Here is a 21,296-nt window from a genome sequence, read left to right as displayed (position 1 = left end):
AGTAGACTACCAAACTACCCTTTCTCAATTAAAAATTCATTAAACTGCTAAAACCCCTCCCATGTACTTTTTTTTTGCAAATCATATATTTGTATAAACAAACAAAAATAGGAAGGAAAGAAAAAGAAAGATATTTTCAAATGGAACTTGCTTGTAAGTGATGAAGACATGCACTTGAGGGTCGGTGGACGGGTGTTCTCATTTGTGTTTTGAAATCCCAAATTAATGAGCATGATAAACTGTTATTGCTGGCACTGGCTTCACCCCAAGTGGCCAAGTGGCACTGTCTGACTGTACTCTGAGTCCTCCGTGGGTTCCCCCCAACCCTCCTCTAACCCCCACCCCTTTCCCTTTCCATTGACTTGGGACAGCCCTTGTAGACATGCCAGTCACAGTGGGAAGGTGGGGAAGGGAGGTCACAGTGCATGGGGTTCAAGGTCACAGTGGGCGGAGCAAAGGGGATCACAGTGCAAATGAGTCAGGTCGTTCCCCCTTCTCAAGTCAAGTTGTCTGCCAAGGCAGTGCGACCCCCAGCGGACGACCCAGGAGGTGGCGGCGGCGGCGGCAGTGGCATCCTTTCCTGCCCGCATTTATCTGCGCACTGTGAAGCCTTGCGGCCCGGTCACACTGTTAGGCTGCCTGCTGTCTCCGGGTTGGGACGCCTTCTCCCACCTCTCAGCGACCCCCTCATCTTCCATCTTACTCGCCGCTTTCCCTCCTCCCCCCAAAACTCCATTCTTCTTGATTAGAAGAATCACTCTTTGTTGCATCCTTTCACGTTTCACTAATCACATCTTTCCGTTGTCATCTCTGTAGAGTTATTTTCCTGGTAATGGTGTATATACCAACGAATGGATTCTGCTATTAATCAAATGCTTCAGTTTTGATTCTACGTTTAACCACCTGCAAACATTATTTACTTCTCCCTTCTTTAGCACAAACATTATATCTCAATATGAATACTGAGAATTTTTGAAGTCTTGCATATCTCCATCATATTTTAGGACATTATGAATAACTAATTTCTCTTGTGGTCTAATTCAATACTTCTAAGATTATTCTATTGATTGGACTTCTACCATCTACAATAGGTAAAATATGTATTTCTTGGAAATTTGAGAAGGATAGATATTAATTAATTCCACATTAATTGTTGGGTAGAATTCACCAGTAAATCCATCTATTCCTGGATTATCATACATCAAGACAATGGAATATTAATCAACACTAAAGAGCTATGAGCTATCAAGCCATAGAAAGACATGCAGGGACCTTAAACGCACATTACTACATGAAAGAAGCCTATCTGAAAGGGCTACATACTGTATGATTCAACTGTGGATATTTTAGAAAAGGAAAAACTATGGAGAAAATTAAAAGACCAGTGGTTGCCAGCGGTGAGGAGGATAAGGATGAATAGGCAGAGCACAGAAGATTTTTAGGGCAATGAAAATACTATGTATGATAACATAAAGATGGTTATATGTTATTATACATTTGTCCAAACCTATAGAATTTTGCCCAAGAGTGAACCCTAACATAAACCATGGACACTGGGTGATTATGATGTGATAATGTAGGTTCATCCTTGATAACATTTGTACCACGCTGGTGAGTGATGTTGATAATGGGAGAGGCTATGCTTGTGTGAGAGGTGGAGCTTTATGGACAATCTCTGTACCTTTCTATCAATTTTGCTGTGAACCTAAAACAAGCGTAAACAACAAACAAACAAATAAGACAAAAAACATACTGCAATTTAGGTGTTCTTGACCTAATTTAGCAGGGCAGCAGAAAACTGAGGCCCTCCAAAGTTGTATACATTGTCTAAGGAAGGCCCTTATTTATTTATGTGCTAATCCAGAACCAGAATTCACATTTCTTTAACTCCAAAATACATTATCGGTCCCCCAAATCAGTTCCCATTCTTTGTTAATTCATCAGGCTCAATAAGGCTTCTTTCTAAAAGGAGTCACTGGGGCTTCCCTGGTGGTGCAGTGGTTAACAATCTGCCTGCCAATGCAGGGGACACGGGTTCAAGCCCTGATGTGAGAAGATCCCACATGCCACAGAGCAGCTAAGCCCGTGTGCCACAACTACTGAGCCTTTACGCTAGAGCCCGGGAGCGACAATTGCTGAAGCCCGTGTGCCTGGAGCCTGTGCTCAGCAACAAGAGAAGCCACCGCAAGGCGAAGCCCGCACACCGCAAGGAAGAGTAGCCCCCGCTCGCCACAACTAGAGAAAGCCCGCACACAGCAATGAAGACCCAATGCAGCCAAAAATAAATAAATAAAAATTAAAAATAAAATAAAAGTAGCCATTTCGGGGCTTCCCTGGTGGCGCAGTGGTTGAGAGTCCACCTGCCGATGCAGGGGACAAGGGTTCGTGCTCCGGTCCGGGAGGATCCCACATGCCGCGGAGCGGCTGGGCCCGTGAGCCGTGGCCGCTGAGCCTGCGCATCTGGAGCCTGTGCTCCACAACGGGAGAGGCTGCAGCAGTGAGAGGCCCGTGTACCGCAAAAAAAAAAAAAAAAAAAGTAGCCATTTCACTGATAGCAAATGCCTACATCAAGATTGCATGTATTATGCTTAATGCAACCAGTTCTGCAATTAAATACTAAGGTTTTGTATTTAAAGTAATTTAACTTTTCATGCATTGTTGCTCACATTGGTGAAGTGACATATAATTTCCTCCAGTTGTTAGAAGTAATTTTAGTAGCACAGAGGAAAAGTGTATGTATTTTTTTTTCCTGAAGCAGAGTTGAGATAACTTTCGTAAATAGATATAGAAATTGACAAAACAGGCACCCCAGTTGTTTAACATATGAGCACAAGGGTAGCCTTTGGCAAACTTATGGAGGAGTGAAGTTGTACTGTCATTCTTTTCCCCCTGTTCTTTCTGAACTTAATTGTAAATGAAGTCCCTTTTATATTTTGTCCAAAATAGCAAAAGTCTACAAAAATAGATAGATAGATAGATGATAGATAAACAGAAAAAACCTTTTATTCTGCACATATTTCTTACCTAAGTCTCACCACCAAAATCTGGGAGCATTTTCATAAATACGCAATATTTGCATAAGAAAATATAATTAAGCAAACATTAATATTTATCAATATGGGCATATGTATATTTTAAGGAAGATACTGAATACCTACTCTAAAATGTAATCTCCATCATTGGTGAGCCTGGTGTTATTTCTTACAGCTTACCTATCTGGGTTAGGTTTCCCTCCTGTTGGTTTCAATGGCAAACCTCTATCTCAGCCCTTATGTTTTACTGTCAGTTTTATTTTATTGACTCTCAGTATCATTCAAGTCTCTGTGATTATAAGCAATCAACATTGACCCTTACCAAATTAAATGAAGGAGCTTTAATGATAGAACATCAGGAGCTCATACTATCCAGGAGAAGACAGAAGTTACAAACCTGGGAATGGGCAGAAACAGAGGGTGCTTCAGAAGACTGGGAATGTGAACCATAAGAAGTGTCTCATTGTAGAAACAACTTGGACAAGTCACCCTACTGGAACTAATGTACCTATTTATGGCCTCTTTTTAGTCTAGTCAGTATTTAATTTCAAGAATGAAGGTTCCAAAGACCTAACTTGGATCATGTGCATTGACATTTCTGTGTAGAAAGTAGCACAGAGAAATTTATAATAATATTTAGGGTTTCTGGAGATATAAAACAGTACTTGGTTAGTGAAGCATTGGAGTGAATATAATTCTCTTTTGTAAATTATGGTGAGATGTTAGAAAACATCTTATTTCCTATTAAAGAAACAAGATGTGTGCTTATTATTTCCCATATATACTGGGGTTTAAAATATAGAGAAATGATAGGATTCCTGTTTTTTTGAGAAACCAGGATCCTTAAAATAAAAGCTTAGTATGCAAGAAATAAATATTTCCAGTGGGAAAATAATCCCATTGGACAGCACTAATATAAAATTGAATAGAAATTATTTAATTTCACAGTTAATATTTAAGGTACAGTTTTTAAGGTCTCTGATATATATAAATTTTCATTTTATTCTTTTTCTTTGAGTGTGATGTTGCCATTGTAACATGTTTTACAATAGTTCAAGGATCTCTCTGTTGAATCTATTTTTCTCTTTTTTTAATGTTCTCTCTTTTTCTCTCTCAAGGCTCAACAAACCACTTCTGAAGCCCATGAGAGCTCTCAAGTTGAGACTACAAAGGAAGAATATCTGAGTACCCCTGAGTGCGATACTCAAATTGTAAGATTAATTTAAAATGTTTTTAACAACATTCAACATGAAAACAAGGACATAAGCGTTTTAACAACCCTAGTTTATGTCACCATGAAACTTTCTATTTATATATAATATCTACTATCTAAACAGTGTACTTTTAAATTTGAAAATGCAGATAGATATGAATCATGTAGGTGTTCCACTAGGAAATATAATCAGACAATTAGGGGTACTATGAACTTGAATTGCTAGAGAGATAAGGGGGTCATTCCCACAATCACATGACAGAAAGCTATTAAAATATTAAAAACAAACACAAACAAACAGAACCCCAAACAAAGAATGTGATTCAATAATATTCTTCCCAAGAAGCAAATAAACCCTGCAATATAGAGACATTACATTAGAGGAAGGGAGATTCTTACCCTTCAAATTATAATAGGAAATATGGAACTTGTACTCTGTGCTTTCACTTGTAATAAGTGAAATGAAATTTTAGTTCTGGAACTTTGACACGATAACAGATCTATCATGTCTGGACTTGAGGAACAGCAAATGACAACAGCTGTATTTAATAGATTCAAAGCTAGGCTTCAATCTAGTTGATAAAATGGAAAGTATCTGCTGAAACTCTTCATGATGGAAAAGAAATCAGGTGAAAGCAAAGGAAATAAGGCATAATAGAAACATAAGTTAAACAAGTCAATCTCTTTCCTCTGTTGACTGCCAAAGTAAATTTAGAAATATAAATTTCTCAACAATTTGGCCTTCACACCTTTGTATATTGAAACATGTTCCAAAACCATACAATTTAGAATATAAGGTTAGTGAGAAGTAGAAATAAAATATTCTGCAATTTACTTCTAAGGAAGGAAGAAGTCAAGAAGGTTCGGGGCAGGAAGGAACATTTTTGCTGTAGTTTGAAGAACAGATAGGTTGCTGACAGTGTGAGTGAATGTGCAGAGACAAGAAAACATCTGAATAATATGAGTAGAGAGTAGCATACAGAAAATGGTGGGATGTTACCTAAGAAGATAATTTGGGACTTAGGTGGGAGGGGCACTGGATTCACAAGCTAAGGAGTTTGGTTTGAATTAGGGATATAGTTAAGATTTTCAAATGTTTATGTCCAGTTAAATGATGAGACCATTGGGTTAATTTTAAGGAGAGTGCCCTTGTTTCTTGATATACTTTCCTAAAACTACCAAAAAATCATTTTGCAGTATATACGTATATCAAATCATTATGTTGTACACCTAAAACTAATACAATGTTACATGTCAATTATATCTCAATTTTAAAAAATTAAAAATAAATAAGAATCTTGGAAGCTTCTGGCCTGCACCCTTATGGGTAGTGTTGTTTAGATCAAGTATATCCTTAGAGGTTTTCTCCCTGCTTGATATGTCCACTATTGATAGAGAGTGTTGAAGCCTTAATCTATAATAGTGGTTTGGTCTATTTCTCCTTGCAGTTCTATCAGTTTTTGACTCATGTATCTTGACATTCTGTTGTTAGGTGCATTCATGTTAAGAATTGTTATATATTTTTGTAGAATTGGCCCCTATATTATTATACAAATGTCCTTCTTTATCCCTGATATTTTTCTTGGTCTGAAGTTGGCTTTGTCTAAAATTAATATGGCTACTCCAACTTTCTTTTGATTAATATTAGCATGGAATATCTTTCTGAGTCCCTTAACTTTTAATCAATCTGTGTCCTTATATTTAAAGTTGACTTCTTATATACAACATCTAGTTGTGTGCTCTTCTCTTATCCCCTCTTACAATCCCTGTCTTTTATTGATATACTTAGACCCTTCACATTTAAAGTGAATATTGATATAGTTGGATTGATGTCTGCCATAATTTGTAACTGTTTTGGATTTATCACATCTTTCATGGGTTGTGAAAGAACTTTATACAGAGAGTATATATAGAGTATTTCCAGTTCCTCTATTATAACATTGCTGTCATTCATTTCACTTAACCATAAGCTGTAATTACCAAATACATTGTTGCTATTGTCATTTTGAACAGACTGTTATTCATCAGTTAAGAACAAGATAAATGAAAACATTATTTTACCTCCACTTATTCCTTATAGAACACTCTTCCTCTCTTTTTGTAGATCAGCGTTTCTGAACTATATCATTTCCTCCTGTCTGAAGAACTTTTAACTTTTCTTGAAAGGCAGGTATACTGGTGACAGATTCCCTCAGTTTTTGTTTTTCTGAGATCTTTATTTTTTCTTCACTTTTGAAGGATAATTTTACTGGATAATATTTCAATTTTTTTAACACTAAATATTTCACTTCAATCTTTTCTTGCTTAAATTGTTTCTAAGTAGAAGTCTGAAGTAATTCCTATCCTTATTTCTCTGTAGTTAAGTTTTCACCTTTTGATTCTTTCAGTATGTCTCTGTGGTTTTCTGCAGTTTGATGTCATGCCTAGATGTAATTTTGTTTTTCTAATCTTCCAGGATTTGTGATTGAGTTCTGTCATTACCTTTGGGGAACTCTCATCATTCTTACTTCAAATATGTCCTCTGTTATTTTCTTATCCTTCTAGTACTTCCATTACCTCTACATTGCAGGTTTTCTAATTATTTTACAATTCTGGACATTCTGTCCATTGTTTAAACCCTTTTATCTTTGCATCTGTTTGGTACCTTTCTATCAACCTGTCTTCAAGTTCACTGATTTTTTTCGGTGGGCAATGTCCAGAATATTGATGAGCTCATCAAAGGCAATCTTCATTTCTGTTACAGTGGGGTTTTTTTGCTTTATTTTTAGCATTTCCATTTGATCCTTAGATTTTTCCATCTTATGCTTATATTACCCATTTATTCATGCATTTTGTCCACTTTTCCCCTTAGAGCCCTTAGCATATCAGCCACAGTTATTTTTAAACTCCCAGATACTTCCAAAACATTTGCCATTTCTGAGTCTGGCTTTATTGCTTTTTTATCTCCTCAGACTGTGTACTTTTCTTGCTTTTATAATACTTCTAATTTTTCCCCAGTTTATTAAAATATAATTGACACATTACACTACGTAAGGTTAAGGTACACAAAGTAGTGATATTCTATATCTATATATTGTGAAATGATAACCACAATAAGCTTATTTAACACATCCATCATCTTACACAGTTAATTTGTGTGTGTGTGGTGAGAACATTTAAAATCTACTCTCTCAGCAACTTTCAAATATACAATACAGTATTGTTATCTATAGTCACTAAGGTGTACATTACATTCCCAGAATCTATCCATCTTATAATTGGAAGTTTGTACCCTTTGACCACCTTCACCTACTTTTCCAATCCCCCCTCATGCCCTGACAACTACCTATCTGCTCTGTTTCTATGGGTTTATTTTGTTTTGTTAGATTTCATATATGTAAGTGAGATAATGTTATTTGTCTTTTTTTCCCAATTTATTTCACTTAGCATAATACCCTCAGTGTTTATCCATGTTGTCACAAATGGCAGGATTTCCTTCCTTTTTTATGGCTGAATAATATTCATATACATATATATTCCTCTATATATAACACTTTATTCTCCTGGAAACTTAGGTTGTTTCCATGTCTCGGATATTATAAATAAGGCTTTATAATCCTCCCAGACTTCAGACAATGCTACAAAGGTACTGTAATCAAAACAGCATGGCACTGGCACTAAAACAGACATTTGGATCAATGGAAGAGAAGAGAGAGCTCAGAAATAAACCCACACACGTATAGTCAATTAATCTTCTACAAAGGAGGCAAGAAAATACAGGAGAAAAGACAGTCTCTTCAGCAAGTGGTGCTGGGAAAGCTGGACAGCTACATGTAAATCAATGAAGTTAGAACACACCTTCACACCACATGCAAAAATAAACTCAAAATGGCTTAAAGACTTACATATAAAACATGACACCATAAAACTCTTAGAAGAGAACATAGGCAAAACATTCTCTGACATAAATCGTACCAATATTTTCTTAGTTCAGTCTCCCAAGACAATAGAAATAAAAGCAAAGATAAACAAATGTGACCTAATCAAACTTACAGGCTTTTGTACAGCAAAGGAAATCATAAACAAAACAAAAAGACAACCTCCTGACTGGGAGAAAACATTTGCAAATGATGCAATCAACAGGGGCTTAATTTCCAAAGTGTACCAACAAGTCATATAACTCAATAACAAAAACAAACAACCCAATTGAAAAATGGGCAGAAGACCTAATTAGACATTTCTCCAAAGAAGACATACAGATGGCCAACAGACACATGAAAAATGCTCAACACAGCTAATTATTAGAGAAATGCAAATCAAAACTACAATGAGGTATCACCTCACACCAGTTAGAACAGCCATCATTAAAAAAATCTAGTCTTATTTACTCTTACTCTCCAGGTCAGAAACAGATGCAACTGGTAGAAACAACTATAAGGAGGAGAATATTTCAGTCAAACATAAAAGTGAACTCAGTGAAAAGCATCTGAAAATAGAATTAGCCTAGAATAGAGAATATAGTATATTATATGATTGAATAATGAAAAACAACCATTCTGGGATGTAGTCACGAAATGAAGCATTAGAGTAGAGGAAAAGAACTATCATGAGATCATTCCATTCTATTGCAGGATTCTATGATCATCAGCAACCTCACTGAGTGCTGATGGGAACACATGCAATCTCTTAGCAAATAAATAGCAAAGGTGAGTTATTTTCATTCCTGTTGGTCATACCCTAGACTAAACAACATGGTAGAGAAAGCCTGGAAATTACCACTTTGCTGTTTCCTAACATGTCGCTATGGCAAGTGATTTTGTTATTCAGATCCCTTTTCTATAAAATAGATGTCAATGATTTTCAAACTTTTGCCTGCCTATGACTCATCAGGTCAGCCTGTAAAACCGCTTGTGGTGAGGCTCCACTCGATTATTCATCAGTAGAACTGGGACAGAGCCCAGGAATGTGTATCGTTTGAATAAACCCAGCTAGATTTTCTTCTGTCAATATTTCCTGTTAAATATTTTGAGAAACTTTAATGTTGATTTCTTACAGGTTTATCATGATGATTATATATCATAGATATTAAATACACAGTGTTCAGTTTTATCATGGATGTCCTTATTAGTTCAGTCTAAAAAAGCTGCTCTGCAATATTCATACTCCAAGTCTCAATATCTTGTATGGACAAGGTCCTAAACTTGGAATTAGAGACCATGCATATTCTTAGATAGCTTTGTGGGTTTGTTCCACTTCCTGCCCTATGCAGCCAGGCAGGGTCACCTAGGAAAATGGCCACTGGATTTCTTGACCCTTTTCTTAGTAGACATAGAAAACTTGAAATGGATCACCAAAAGCTTAACAGCATATTGGACTATCAGTTTTGGGGATGTTTAAATTCCTTTGAAAGCAGCTTTGCGTCAATGGTAATTTTGGAGTCACAGGGAGAAAGCAAAGGATGTATCTGCTTCATCCCATTTTCCTGCAGTTTGCAAATGTGCCTCATATTGTTTAATAGCATATCAAGAATTAAAGACATTGAACATTTTATTTTAATTTCCACATAGGGATTGAGACTTACTGTTCAATGTAGATGTGCTTTACAGTGTTTCTGACTCCTCTAGGTAGCACACACTTAACTTTTCTTAATGTGCTGAGGAACCGAAAGGCAACAACGGCTTATGTTTAGCATTGGAAGCACTCCTCGCTCAGATTCTTTCCATCACACCTGCTTACAAGTCCCTGACCAAAGGGAGTTTATTCAACAGCAAAGCACTGTCCAGGGAAATGAGAGGAGAAAATGTGCAGGAAATAAATCTAGCGTTGCGAGTAGAAAATTATGCCAGCATTTTCATGATAAAACAATTTTGGCAGAGATTTAAAAAGTCCTAGTTTGCAATTATATCCAATATTCACTGTGTGGCATTTGATGCCCTGATGAGTTGTTGGCAGACATTAGCTTAAAAAAATTTTCTAGGCAAGTCATGCCCTGCTGTAATTGGGCTAAGAGACCATATACCATTGTCATTCTGGGCTACATTCCATCAGACCATCTGAAGAGGTTGGCTTCATACAAGGCATTCTTCATTGTGCTACTGTGGTTTTTTTTTTTTTTTTAAGAAGGAAAAGGCATGCCTCCAGATTACATGGGAAGTATAGATAGTTTCCTAAGGGCTTTAGAATAAATTTCTGCTTTTTACATTAGATAATAAATTTCCATGTTTACCCTCCTATAACATCTTAATTTAAAGCATGCAAGGGCTTCCCTGGTGGAGCAGTGGTTGAGAATCCGCCTGCCAATGCAGGGGACACGGGTTCGTGCCCCAGTCCGGGAAGATCCCACATGCCGCGGAGCGGCTGGGCCCGTGAGCCATGGCCGCTGAGCCTGCGCGTCCGGAGCCTGTGCTCCGCAACGGGAGAGGCCACAACAGTGAGGCCCGCATACCACAAAAAAAAAATAAATAAAAAAAATAAAAAATAAATAAAGCATGCAAAATGTTAATTATTATTTCTTACCAGGAATCATATAAAAACCATAAGAATAATGATTAACTTATAATTTGGAAAATACAAATAACCCAATAAGCATGTTAATAATTATTATAAGGAAATTCGCCAAACAGTGATGTGCAAATACAAAGGTTAAATTGGTCAGTAACTCTTTGACCCCTTCTACCTTCCCGGAGACATAATGGTTTTCACCTCTGGGTCCCCATAGTACTTGGTTTATACACATATTTTATCCTGTATCACAGTCCATCTTGCATGTTGATTATTTGTATAAGGTTCTCATTCTGCATTAGATAATAAGCAATTTGAGGACAGAGACTATAAAAGTATTGACATTTCCTTCAGCACCAAACAGAATACTCATCTTAACAGATGCTTGTAAATATTTTTCCAAAATATCTAAAATTATGACGTTTCATAAGTTATGAAATTATGAAGTTACTTTTTCCAAAATATCTAAAATTATGAAATCATGAATATCTAAAATTATGTGTCACTGGTGGCACAGTGGTTAATAATCTGCCTGCCAATGCAGGGGACACGGGTTCAAGCCCTGGTCCGGGAAGATCCTACATGCTGCGGAGCAACGAAGTCTGTGCGCCACAACTACTGAGCCTGTGCTCTAGAACCTGCGAGCCACAACTACTGAGCCCGTGTGCTACAACTACTGAAGCCCATGCACCTAGAGCCTGTGCTCTGCAACAACAGAAGCCACAGCAATGAGAAGCCCACACACCATAATGAAGAGCAGCCTCCACTCACCACAACTAGAGAAAGCCCACACACAGCAACGAAGACCCAATGCAGCTAAAAATTTGTTTTTAATAAAATAAAATTAATTAATTAAAAAATAAGAAAAAGAATCCTCCTGCCAATGCAGGGGACACGGGTTCGAGCCCTGGTCCGGGAAGATCCCACATGTCGCGGAGCAACTAAGCCCGTGTGCCACAACTACTGAGTCTGCTCTGTAGAGCCAATGAGCCAAAACTACTGAGCCCACGTGCCACAGCTACGGAAGCCTGAATACCTAGAGCCGGTTGTCCGCAACAAGAGAAGCCACTGCTATGAGAAGCCCATGCACTGCAACGATGTGTGGCCCCCAGCTCGCCGCAACTAGAGAAAGCCTGCACGCAGCAACAAAGATACAATGCAGCCAAAAATAAATAAATAAATACATTAATTAATTAAAAATAAATAAATGAATAAAACTATGAAGTTAGACAGGGCTTCATGTTTCAAAATTTTAACTATTTTGTGTGAAGGATGAAGAATTATGGTTCAGAGAGGTAATGTGACTTGCCTAGAGGAGCCTGGTTAGGGAGCATCAGTGTCAGACCCTGTCTCCTTCCCACTCCTCTATTCCTCCATTAACTGAATTAAGAGCCATCACTTTGATTCAGCATTAAATTTTTTTTTTTTTTTTTGGTACGTGGGCCTCTCACTGCTGTGGCCTCTCCCGTTGCGGAGCACAGGCTCCGGACGCGCAGGCTCAGCCGCTCTGCGGCACGTGGGATCTTCCTGGACCGGTGCACGAACTCGTATCCCCTGCATCGGCAGGCGGATTCTCAACCACTGTGCCACCAGGGAAGCCCCAGCATTACATTTTTAATCTTTGAACTTCTTTTCTAGTTTATGCCCTTTTTAATATTAAAACAGTACTAAAGTATCATTCTGTAATAAATATTTAAAAATTCATTTCGTACACAAGAGTGACATGAGAGAAAAATTTAGCCAAAATGTGTTCATGTTTCTAAAAATCTTGGTACTTAATTCCATTTTTTCTCCTTTACAGTATTCTGAAAATCATGCTTGTTTTTAGCCTCCAGCTTGTCCCAGATATTAATTAAATATAAAGAATGAGTTGGACTTTTTAACTGTCAGAGATATTTTTTCTTGGTAAAATTTCAGGTTGCCCAGTTATGCATTTGCATTAAGTATTTTGAGTTCTTTTAAAGTTTTAGAGAAAGGTCATAAGAGGAGCACCTAATATGTGCAAACTATTCCTTTAGGAACCATTCTATAGTTTAATCTAAATCTTCCAAAAATCCTGTCAGGTAGGGATCATTTTGCCTACCCTACAGATAAGGAGTCAGAACCTCCTTAAGATGAAGTAACTTTTCCAAGTGTATACAGCAAATAAGGACTAAAGCAATTCTGACCTGAGATGGGCTCTTTACTCCATTCACCTAGCTGAATTACCTACATTGTATCATGTCACTTGATGTCAAAATTTTGAATTATCTCCATTTTACAAATGAGGGAAAATTGAGGTTAAATTGGTATTTCCTACCATCATTCCAAGCAGGACAAGCACTGCCCTGTCATGAAGTTTTCAACAATATAGGAATGTAGAAAATAGACATTTAATAGTCAAATAACAAAATATTAGCAGATTTTCCATGAACCAATCTCTCTCTCTTCTCTCTCTCTCTCTCTCTGCCTCTCAAGAACAATTTCTTTTGACATTGGATCCTTTATATAATTTTAGTATTAAAATGTTATTTCTTTTCTGAAATATTGTTGAAAAATAGCAGTGTGTTTTGCTTGTTGGTTTATTTGTTCTAATGTCGAAATTTGTTTGTCACTGGTGTTTAATTTTATTCTTCTGTAAAATACCAAAGTTTGGAACCTCAATGTTCATTATCAGAGATAGTGGGAGATGGAGTTGGGACTCAAATTCATTTGCACGTGACTCCTGATAATTATTAAGGAAACCCCAGTATTAGAGTCTGCCCCACCATGGTAGGATTATGTATTTTTTCCTACAGGGGTAAATAATTAAAAGGGCTTGTCTCAACTAAATTTGTTGTTACTTTGCCTACTTTTGTGGCCATAATATAACATTTTGTCAGATGGTAGTTTGTTGCCCAAAGCACAGAAACAAACTGGTTATTCTGGTGGTGTTGGGAAGATGTATATGTGAGAAAGAGCGTGTAATCACTTTAATAAAGATACGTTCATGGCTCATCCCATTTCATAATTTACAGACCCAGCTGTGGTCCTCTCTAGGTCACCTGTATAATTAATAGGTGAGCTGCATACTGAAGTAGCTGAATCTGTGCAGACTTTCCTGATCATTCTTCATATTTTATTACTTGAGTTTCTAGAAATAGATACTATACTCATCAGGTTGAATTTTATCTAATTGAGACAGTGTTTTGAAGGCTTGCACCTTCAGGAGTGCTTATATCTGTTGCCTTTCTGAGAAACACTAGGAATTTTATGAACCCTATCTCATGAAGTTTCCACAATGCCTGTGAGGCACACAAAAAATAAATTTAAAAGTTGTGTTCATTATAAGATCAAAATATCAAAAAAGGTTGGAGCTGTCTTTCAGCCACGTAATATTTTCTTTACTGTTGAAATTTAATAAGTATTCAATGCTCAGATGATCAAAGACTTGTCTCAAATAGTCAGCTGTGCTTGCATTAATGAAAGAACATACTCCACTATAAATCCCACAGTATCTTTCTCATGACAATGACCTCAAGTAATAATTCATACACAAAAAATGGTTTTGGGGTCAAATAGATTTGGCAAATGGTTATATCATATCTCCTAAGAGATTTATAATGCATTTGTACACTACAAAGAAGTGGATTTCAAATTTCACTGTGCATCTGAATTGCTGGATTGCTGATTAAAAATGCAAGCCCTATATTCGGACTGAATTATCACCCAGGAGTATTATTTTTTAACAAGCACCTTAAATGAGCAGATCATTCAAGACAAAAGCTTTAAGAAATTGTCTGTTAAAGGCTCTGAGAAGAACTACCTTAAATACCACTGTTTAATGTTCAAATAAACTTTTTCTCCAAACTTATGTGATTTATGAACTCCATTATTCCAAAATATATATTGGGAAACCTTACACTCTACAGGTTACTTTCTGCATTCTGAGCTTGATTTAGTACATTTATTTTCATTTTTTTTTCTCCAAGGCCGAAAGCAAGTATAATAAAAACAAAGGTCAGTTGTATTATTACAGTAAAAACAAAACAATTATAATATTCCAGGGAAATTTTAGTTTCTAGGTCTAACTCAAACCCGTACAACATAAAAAGAAAAAAAATTCTTAGGTAGTGTAGAAGATTCCTCTGTGTAGATGCCTAAAATTCTTTGGACTAAGGCACTCAAGGTTTTGACTACTGATTTCTGTTATTATAGTTATAATCTTACTTTTCCACTATACTATAGGCTTATTTTGAAGAAGGGGCTATGTGCAACTATTTTGGAGCTTTTATCAAATATAACTAAATCTCATATGAAAAACTCAGGCATTTATGAAAATTCTAAAGGACTGAAATATTTTCATAGCCAATGTTTGTTTTATTCATTTATTATTTATTTAGTGGTTAGATATTGACCACTTGCTATCTAATAGGCATCTAGCTGGGCTCTAGGGCTGATAACATGTAGCCTCTATCTTCAAGGAACTTAAAATATATCGAAGAGTCAGACATGCATATACATATAAAAACATTAAGTGTGCTAATGTTTCTAATGCATTGTACCTTTAGAGCAGGAGAGTGTGATGAGCCTACCCAGTGGTGAAAATGTTGTGCTAGGGAGGGAACAAGTAGCTGGTCTTCAGGATCTCCCAGTGAAGGGAGACTTTTATGAAGGTGGAGAGGAAAAGCATATTACACAGACACAGAAGGGTAAAGTAACATGAGTGTTCAATACGTTATACGTGCTATACGTTTTATACAGGGAAAGGATTACAGAAAAATAGCTTTAAAAAAGTGCATATTCTTACATTAAACAATTTTTAGTTACTTTAAAATGTGTTTAAAATAAAAAAGATGAAAATAAAAGGAAGAGATGAAGGGAGAATGAGAGGCAGTAAGGAAAGGATGAGGGAGGCGAGGCAGACTAAGGAAGAGGGAAGAAAGAAAGGGAGGGATGGAGAGAAGGAAAATTCAATATTTTAACCTTGGTTAAAATGAAAAATGAAGGGAAACTGGAATATGCTGCCAGTAATTCATTTTATTCAAGACTATTGAGGCTAATAAGTAAGATGAGATTTCCTGGTTAGTAAAATATATGATCTTCTTCCCAGAAATATAATCTTTTTTAAGATGTTGAAGTTTTTTGCTAGACAGATTGATGATGTTGACCGAAAACAAACAGACTGACAGACATTTCTTCAGCAATGATGGGTTTGTTTGGGATCATCAGAGAATTACAATTTTGGGTCTGCAACCATGGTGAGCAAGGTACAAGTGCCCACAAGGCAAAGGAAAAAGAATTATTTCATAGAGGGGAAAAGAAAGTTGGAAGGGCTACAGTAAACAGAGAGTTCATGACTTTTCATGGGCTGAGCTGTTGCCAGGAAAGGAGAGGGGTCTTTTTTCCTCTTGTTGGGCTCAGCTATTGCTGCAAGGTGTGAGAGAACCCCTTTCTGGTCTCCTGACTCTATTTAATTGTGATTCCAGTTTATTAATTTTTTACAATGATCATACTGTTTAAGTTGTTTCCTGGCTTGCAATATTGATGGCCGGCAGGCATAAAGGCCATGGATATATTTCGATCCTACAGTCTAGACACATCATGTATATAGAATATAGTAGTTTTATAACTCTTTTTAAAAATTTTTGCAAAGAAAGAACTTTCCATTGGAATTGAGCTTTTGTTGTAGTAGCTGACTGTCATAAGCATCACTAAGATTCCCAAATGGACTATGAATGCTTGCCCATTCCCTGGGATCCCACTAATGTTGTGATAAATTTGTCCCTAGCTTGCCCTTTCAGTTTGTCTCAAAGTGAAGGAAGTTTTCAATGGGAAGATTTCAAAGGAGATTTTCTATTCCCTCCCTTCATTTAATTTAACTTCATTGGCCTATTTTCAATCACAGCTTTTACAGGGGAGCAAGACCTGTTCAATGAAGCACAAAGAAAATCCTGCAAGCAATGACACTGCAGAATCAGAACCTGTCCCACAGGTATTTGGTTTGGTTTGTTTGTTTGTTTTGATTGTCAGAAAGCACTTTTTGAAGCTATTGGGTTCCATGATTTTCTCTCTTGCTTTAGCTAAAGCAGGGATGCTGTATTACCTAATACAAGACAAATCTTTCACCTATTGCCTCTGGACCTTTCCATGACCACTGTGCCTGCCACTAAGCTTTTGGTTTGATTAGCTGAGGTCATAGAAGAACAAGGGCAAGGGAGGGGTCTCACCCCTCCCCAGCAACCAAGAAGAAAACAAAAAGTAAACAGAGAACAAAAATTATACATATATTCTTTATAGGACAAAGAAGATAAGAAGACTTGAGAAAGCAGAGAAGGAAGAAAGAAGTACATATCCCCCACAAAAACAAGTAATAAAGAAACAACTCAGGAGCTTAATTCTGAACTTCTATCTGGACTGTTCTATATTTGACCAAACGTATTACATCATAGCAATTATTAGGATTCATTTTACTTAACACATGTTTAATTTGGGGGTTAGATTCATCAGAGTTGAATGGTTTGACCAAAGTTTTCTCAAAATAGTTTTTGAAATATTGCCTTTTGTGGAAAATATTTTATGTGCTTTCAAGAAGTAGCAGTGTTAACATATTTACACTTATTTTCTGCCTGGCATTGGTCTTCTGTAAGATATTTGTTGAGGTACATGAGTTATTCTGTTAGGATTTTAATTTTTACATTCAACATTTTTATTTTGACTCTCCTAATTGTCTTTTCCGTATTGTTTGACAGAATGTGCCAGTGCCTCCTTGTAGTGAATGCGAAGAGGAAAAAAACCTGGGAAAACAATTGACCAGCACTGAAGGGAAGGCAAATAGAGACAAAAAATGATTGTAAATACCAAGAAACTGTGTTAAAAACATCCATTTGCTATTGTCTTCATACTCTTTTTAGACCACAAGCTTGATGGAAATACTAAGTTTTTAAAGCATGCAACTTTTTCACAATTTTATGTAACTTTATACAGTAGTGTACAAATTTTCCAAAAGATTCCAAGGCCAATTATGATCCTTAAGCAATAACCTAATTAAAATGGATATCCATAGTCATACATCATCATTGTTATCAGTAAATTGCCCAGTATAAATTGGTCTGTTTTGAACTCAAATGCAATATAACATTTAATTCTTCTGGTTCATTTGGTTATCCAGTACTTCCATGATCTTGTTTTTTAAATCAGCTGGAGAATGATTAAATGTGGATCCTCAGCATTCTTAGAATCCAAATTGAAACCGTATCATAAAGATTTTGGTCCATGCTGGTTAATTGCAGTCACTCTCCTCAAGGTTGGAATCTGTACTGACCCGAATATATTATTTTTTTGAGTGTGTTCATTGCTGTTCTCATTACTGTTTAGAACCATGTCTAAATAATATCAAGGCAATTCCGTCAGGGGTTTAGTCAATTAACAAAATTCTTTAAATATGTTTAGTATGATTTAGACAAAATATCAAGGAAGAGTGACTAAATTTCTGACACAATTGATTAGATTTTTGGCATTCTATAGACACACCCCTATGGTTATCTGCTGGAATTACTCCAAGCTATAAATCAAGCTGTTTGAAATGCACAGTGTGATTTTTGGTATGAAATTGGGTAATAGGATGTGGGATGTGAAGAGAGGTCCAAAATACAAATATGCAAGCAGATAATATACATTTTAAAATGAGGATTTGATGAAAGTAAAATAGCCATGTAGAACTAATGAACCCCAATTTGTATATTTTGAAAACAAATGTATTACTAAAACAAATCAGTGGCTGTGGGAACCTTTGATGTTGGGACTCTACATAGGAATACCACTGATCAAATAAATTCACTCTTGGATACTCTGAACATACCTCATAAGCAAGAGTAATTGACACTAATTGAAACGATGCGTATAGCGTCAAACTTATAGACTAAAATTAATAGGTTAAATTATGCAGTTAGGTTGTCTGCACCAAATCTGTTCACTTCTGCTGGTTAGACCCATTTTGTAGAAAGCATATAAAACCATTGTTTTTATAGACTGGATCTGCCAAGCCACAATTAATTTGGAGCACAGTATCCTGGCATGATCTGTAATCAATAGATGAACTTAAATTCTGGGCTATGATGGCACAACTTTGACCACAATGACATATTCAAAGAAATTTAGTGATCTGGAGAAATGACAAACTATCATTAATAGTAAAAGTGATACTGTGACATATTCTTGTAGCAATTGTACTTGCTGAGTAATTCTGTGTCACTTATCAGTATTTTTCAGATTACAGGCTACCTAAGAAAGAGAACTAGTTTTATAGATGATTTATAGGGTTTTCAGGTGAAATGACCAGGACAAAAGAAAAGATCAAGGTCTGCAGCTCCTGCTGACTCCTCAGCTCTAAAAATCATTTAATTCGATGAGATGGAATATTGCTAATCTCCCAGGTCCTATTCCTTGTAATTTCCATATTGTACCCAGAAACCCTAACCATCTCTAAAGATTTATGAAAGGGAAGCAGATAATTTAGTTTAATTTAGGTTTACTTTCCTACCTCCACCCATGGCTCCAACTTCCCTCCCAGACCATATGGATCCTATGGAAAGTTAATCACCATTTCACCTTAACAAAGTATGTCTTGAGGAATCTTTGGAAATAATAAAAATAGAGTCAGGCTGATATTTTTCTGAAAATTTTAGAGGGTAACATGATGAAAGAGAATTTGGCTTAATATTAATCAAATTTGAACACCTTCATCTATAAATTATTTTTTCTATGCTCTAAATTCCTATACTACTACATGATAATATAATCAATTTTCTTCTCTTAAATACTGGCGTGATGGAGTGGGCTTTGAATGAATATAATGTACACATTTTTCTTTAACAATAGATAGCATTATGCATCCTGCAGAGTTTACTGTGGTATATTCACTGCATTATTTGTTTAAAAACAAAAATAATTTGTAATAGAAGAGCTTTATAAATATTTTTAAGAAATATTCTGGGAGTTCCTTTTAACAGTTAATCACATAATTCTTTTTAGTATGTACTATGACTTGAGTTTAATGAATGCATTTTATTTCTCTCAATCCATTAATTGCTGAGGTTTAAAATGCTTTACAAACGTGTGTCTTTTGCCCATAAGAAAGGTGCCGGGCTTCCCTGGTGGCGCAGTGGTTGAGAATCCGCCTGCCGATGCAGGGGACACGGGTTCGTGCCCCGGTCCGGGAAGATCCCACGTGACGCGGAGCGGCTGGGCCCGTGAGCCATGGCCGCTGAGCATGTGCGTCCAGAGCCTGTGCTCCGCAACGGGAGAGGCCACAACAGTGAGAGGCCCGCGTACCACACACAAAAAATGTGCCATTTCTTATATTTCTTTTAATTAGCTCCTATATAAATAGATGTTGTTTTTGAGGAGTTAACATTCATACCCTAACTATCCTCATGTGGAAAAAAAAAATTAAGCAAAATGTTGAATGTAGATAGTACAGTTCTATTATGTACGTGTAATAGTAAGCAGTGAAGAATTACTTATGCTTTGTAGAATATGAATGGATTCCTACTGAGAAACAAACACACTTTCCAGTGGAATAAGTTATTTTAATATGAGTACTACCAGAACTAACAATTTATTTCTATTATTTTGAAGTACTGATATATTCATTCTAAGTTGGGAATTGGTTTTGGACTTTGTGTTTCCTTTTATATGCATTAACTATGTAAACTATTGCCTAAAATGTGTAAGACCTAAATGAAAGCTGACTGTGTCTATCCCATGCCAACATTCTCAGATGAAAAGTGAAAAACTGAGTAACTCATCTGGATGTGGTTTTCTGTGTGATCACAAATCTCTGAATACTGAATATCTATGGCTAACTAATTTTTTTTTCATTCTTTAGTCATATATTTAGCATTGAAGTGCTATTTGAGAGGCATTTCTGTTTCATACAGTATACTGGATTAGAAGTCTGAGACAGTTATATGTGAAGGAGACATTTACTGCTTTAGATGGACAGTGTGGATAGATGGACTAAAATAATGTTTGTGAACTTTGCTATAATGGAATCTTTTATTTTTGCAGCTCAGGTACTGTAATTAGTGCTACTTGAAGTAGAGGTTGAAATTATCAGTGACACCAGAGAGTCGGGTAAACTGGTCAGACATAGAGAGTAATGACAACATACACTTGTTTACTTACGGGACATTTTCTTAGTCATGTATACAGTCTTAAATTTCCCCAAACTATTTGTTCATCTGGGTTATGTTATATAATATCGATGGTCAAGTGGTGAAGAATAAAAGGTACTGAAAAACGGCCTATTTTTGCTCAATAAACGTTTGTTTCCAAGACTACTATGTATATGATCTACCTAAACTAATTGAAAAACACACATTAACTTTTAAAATAGTACTTGTTTCTGTGTTTCATGATCTAAGAACTTTTTTGAAATGTCATCCTGGAAATTTCTTCAATCTCTCTTTGCCACTGTCCCAGAAAACCTTTATTTTATTTAGTGTTTTTTTTTAATAGAGTTCCATGTTGGCAGAGATTTTGTCTGTTTGTTTGCAAATGAGTCTCAAGTGCTTAGAACTAGCTGCCCCATAGCAGGTGCTTAAATATCT

At 36.3% G+C, this 21,296-nt stretch overlaps 1 protein-coding gene across 3 annotated transcripts in view; it reads left to right on the top strand.

Moving 5' to 3' along the window:
• The window catches only part of LUZP2 (leucine zipper protein 2), a 415,984-nt gene extending 394,959 nt beyond the window's left edge, over positions 1–21,025 (top strand). For 2 of the 3 annotated variants that reach the window (XM_059068958.2, XM_067038082.1), the window contains exons 10-12: positions 4,151–4,243; positions 16,592–16,678; positions 17,436–21,020. In XM_059068958.2, the coding sequence (XP_058924941.1) occupies positions 4,151–4,243; positions 16,592–16,678; positions 17,436–17,534 (279 nt within the window). In that variant the 3' untranslated portion in view covers positions 17,535–21,020. Of the gene's footprint in view, positions 1–4,150; positions 4,244–16,591; positions 16,679–17,435 lie in introns of all 3 variants that reach the window. The other variant, XM_067038081.1, reaches the window with a different exon arrangement.
• Positions 21,026–21,296: the final 271 nt, after the last annotated feature.

The sequence above is a fragment of the Kogia breviceps genome, chromosome 7 (genome assembly GCF_026419965.1).
Source record: "Kogia breviceps isolate mKogBre1 chromosome 7, mKogBre1 haplotype 1, whole genome shotgun sequence".
Taxonomy (NCBI): Eukaryota; Metazoa; Chordata; class Mammalia; order Artiodactyla; family Physeteridae; genus Kogia; species Kogia breviceps.
This window is presented reverse-complemented; position numbering and strand designations above follow the sequence as displayed.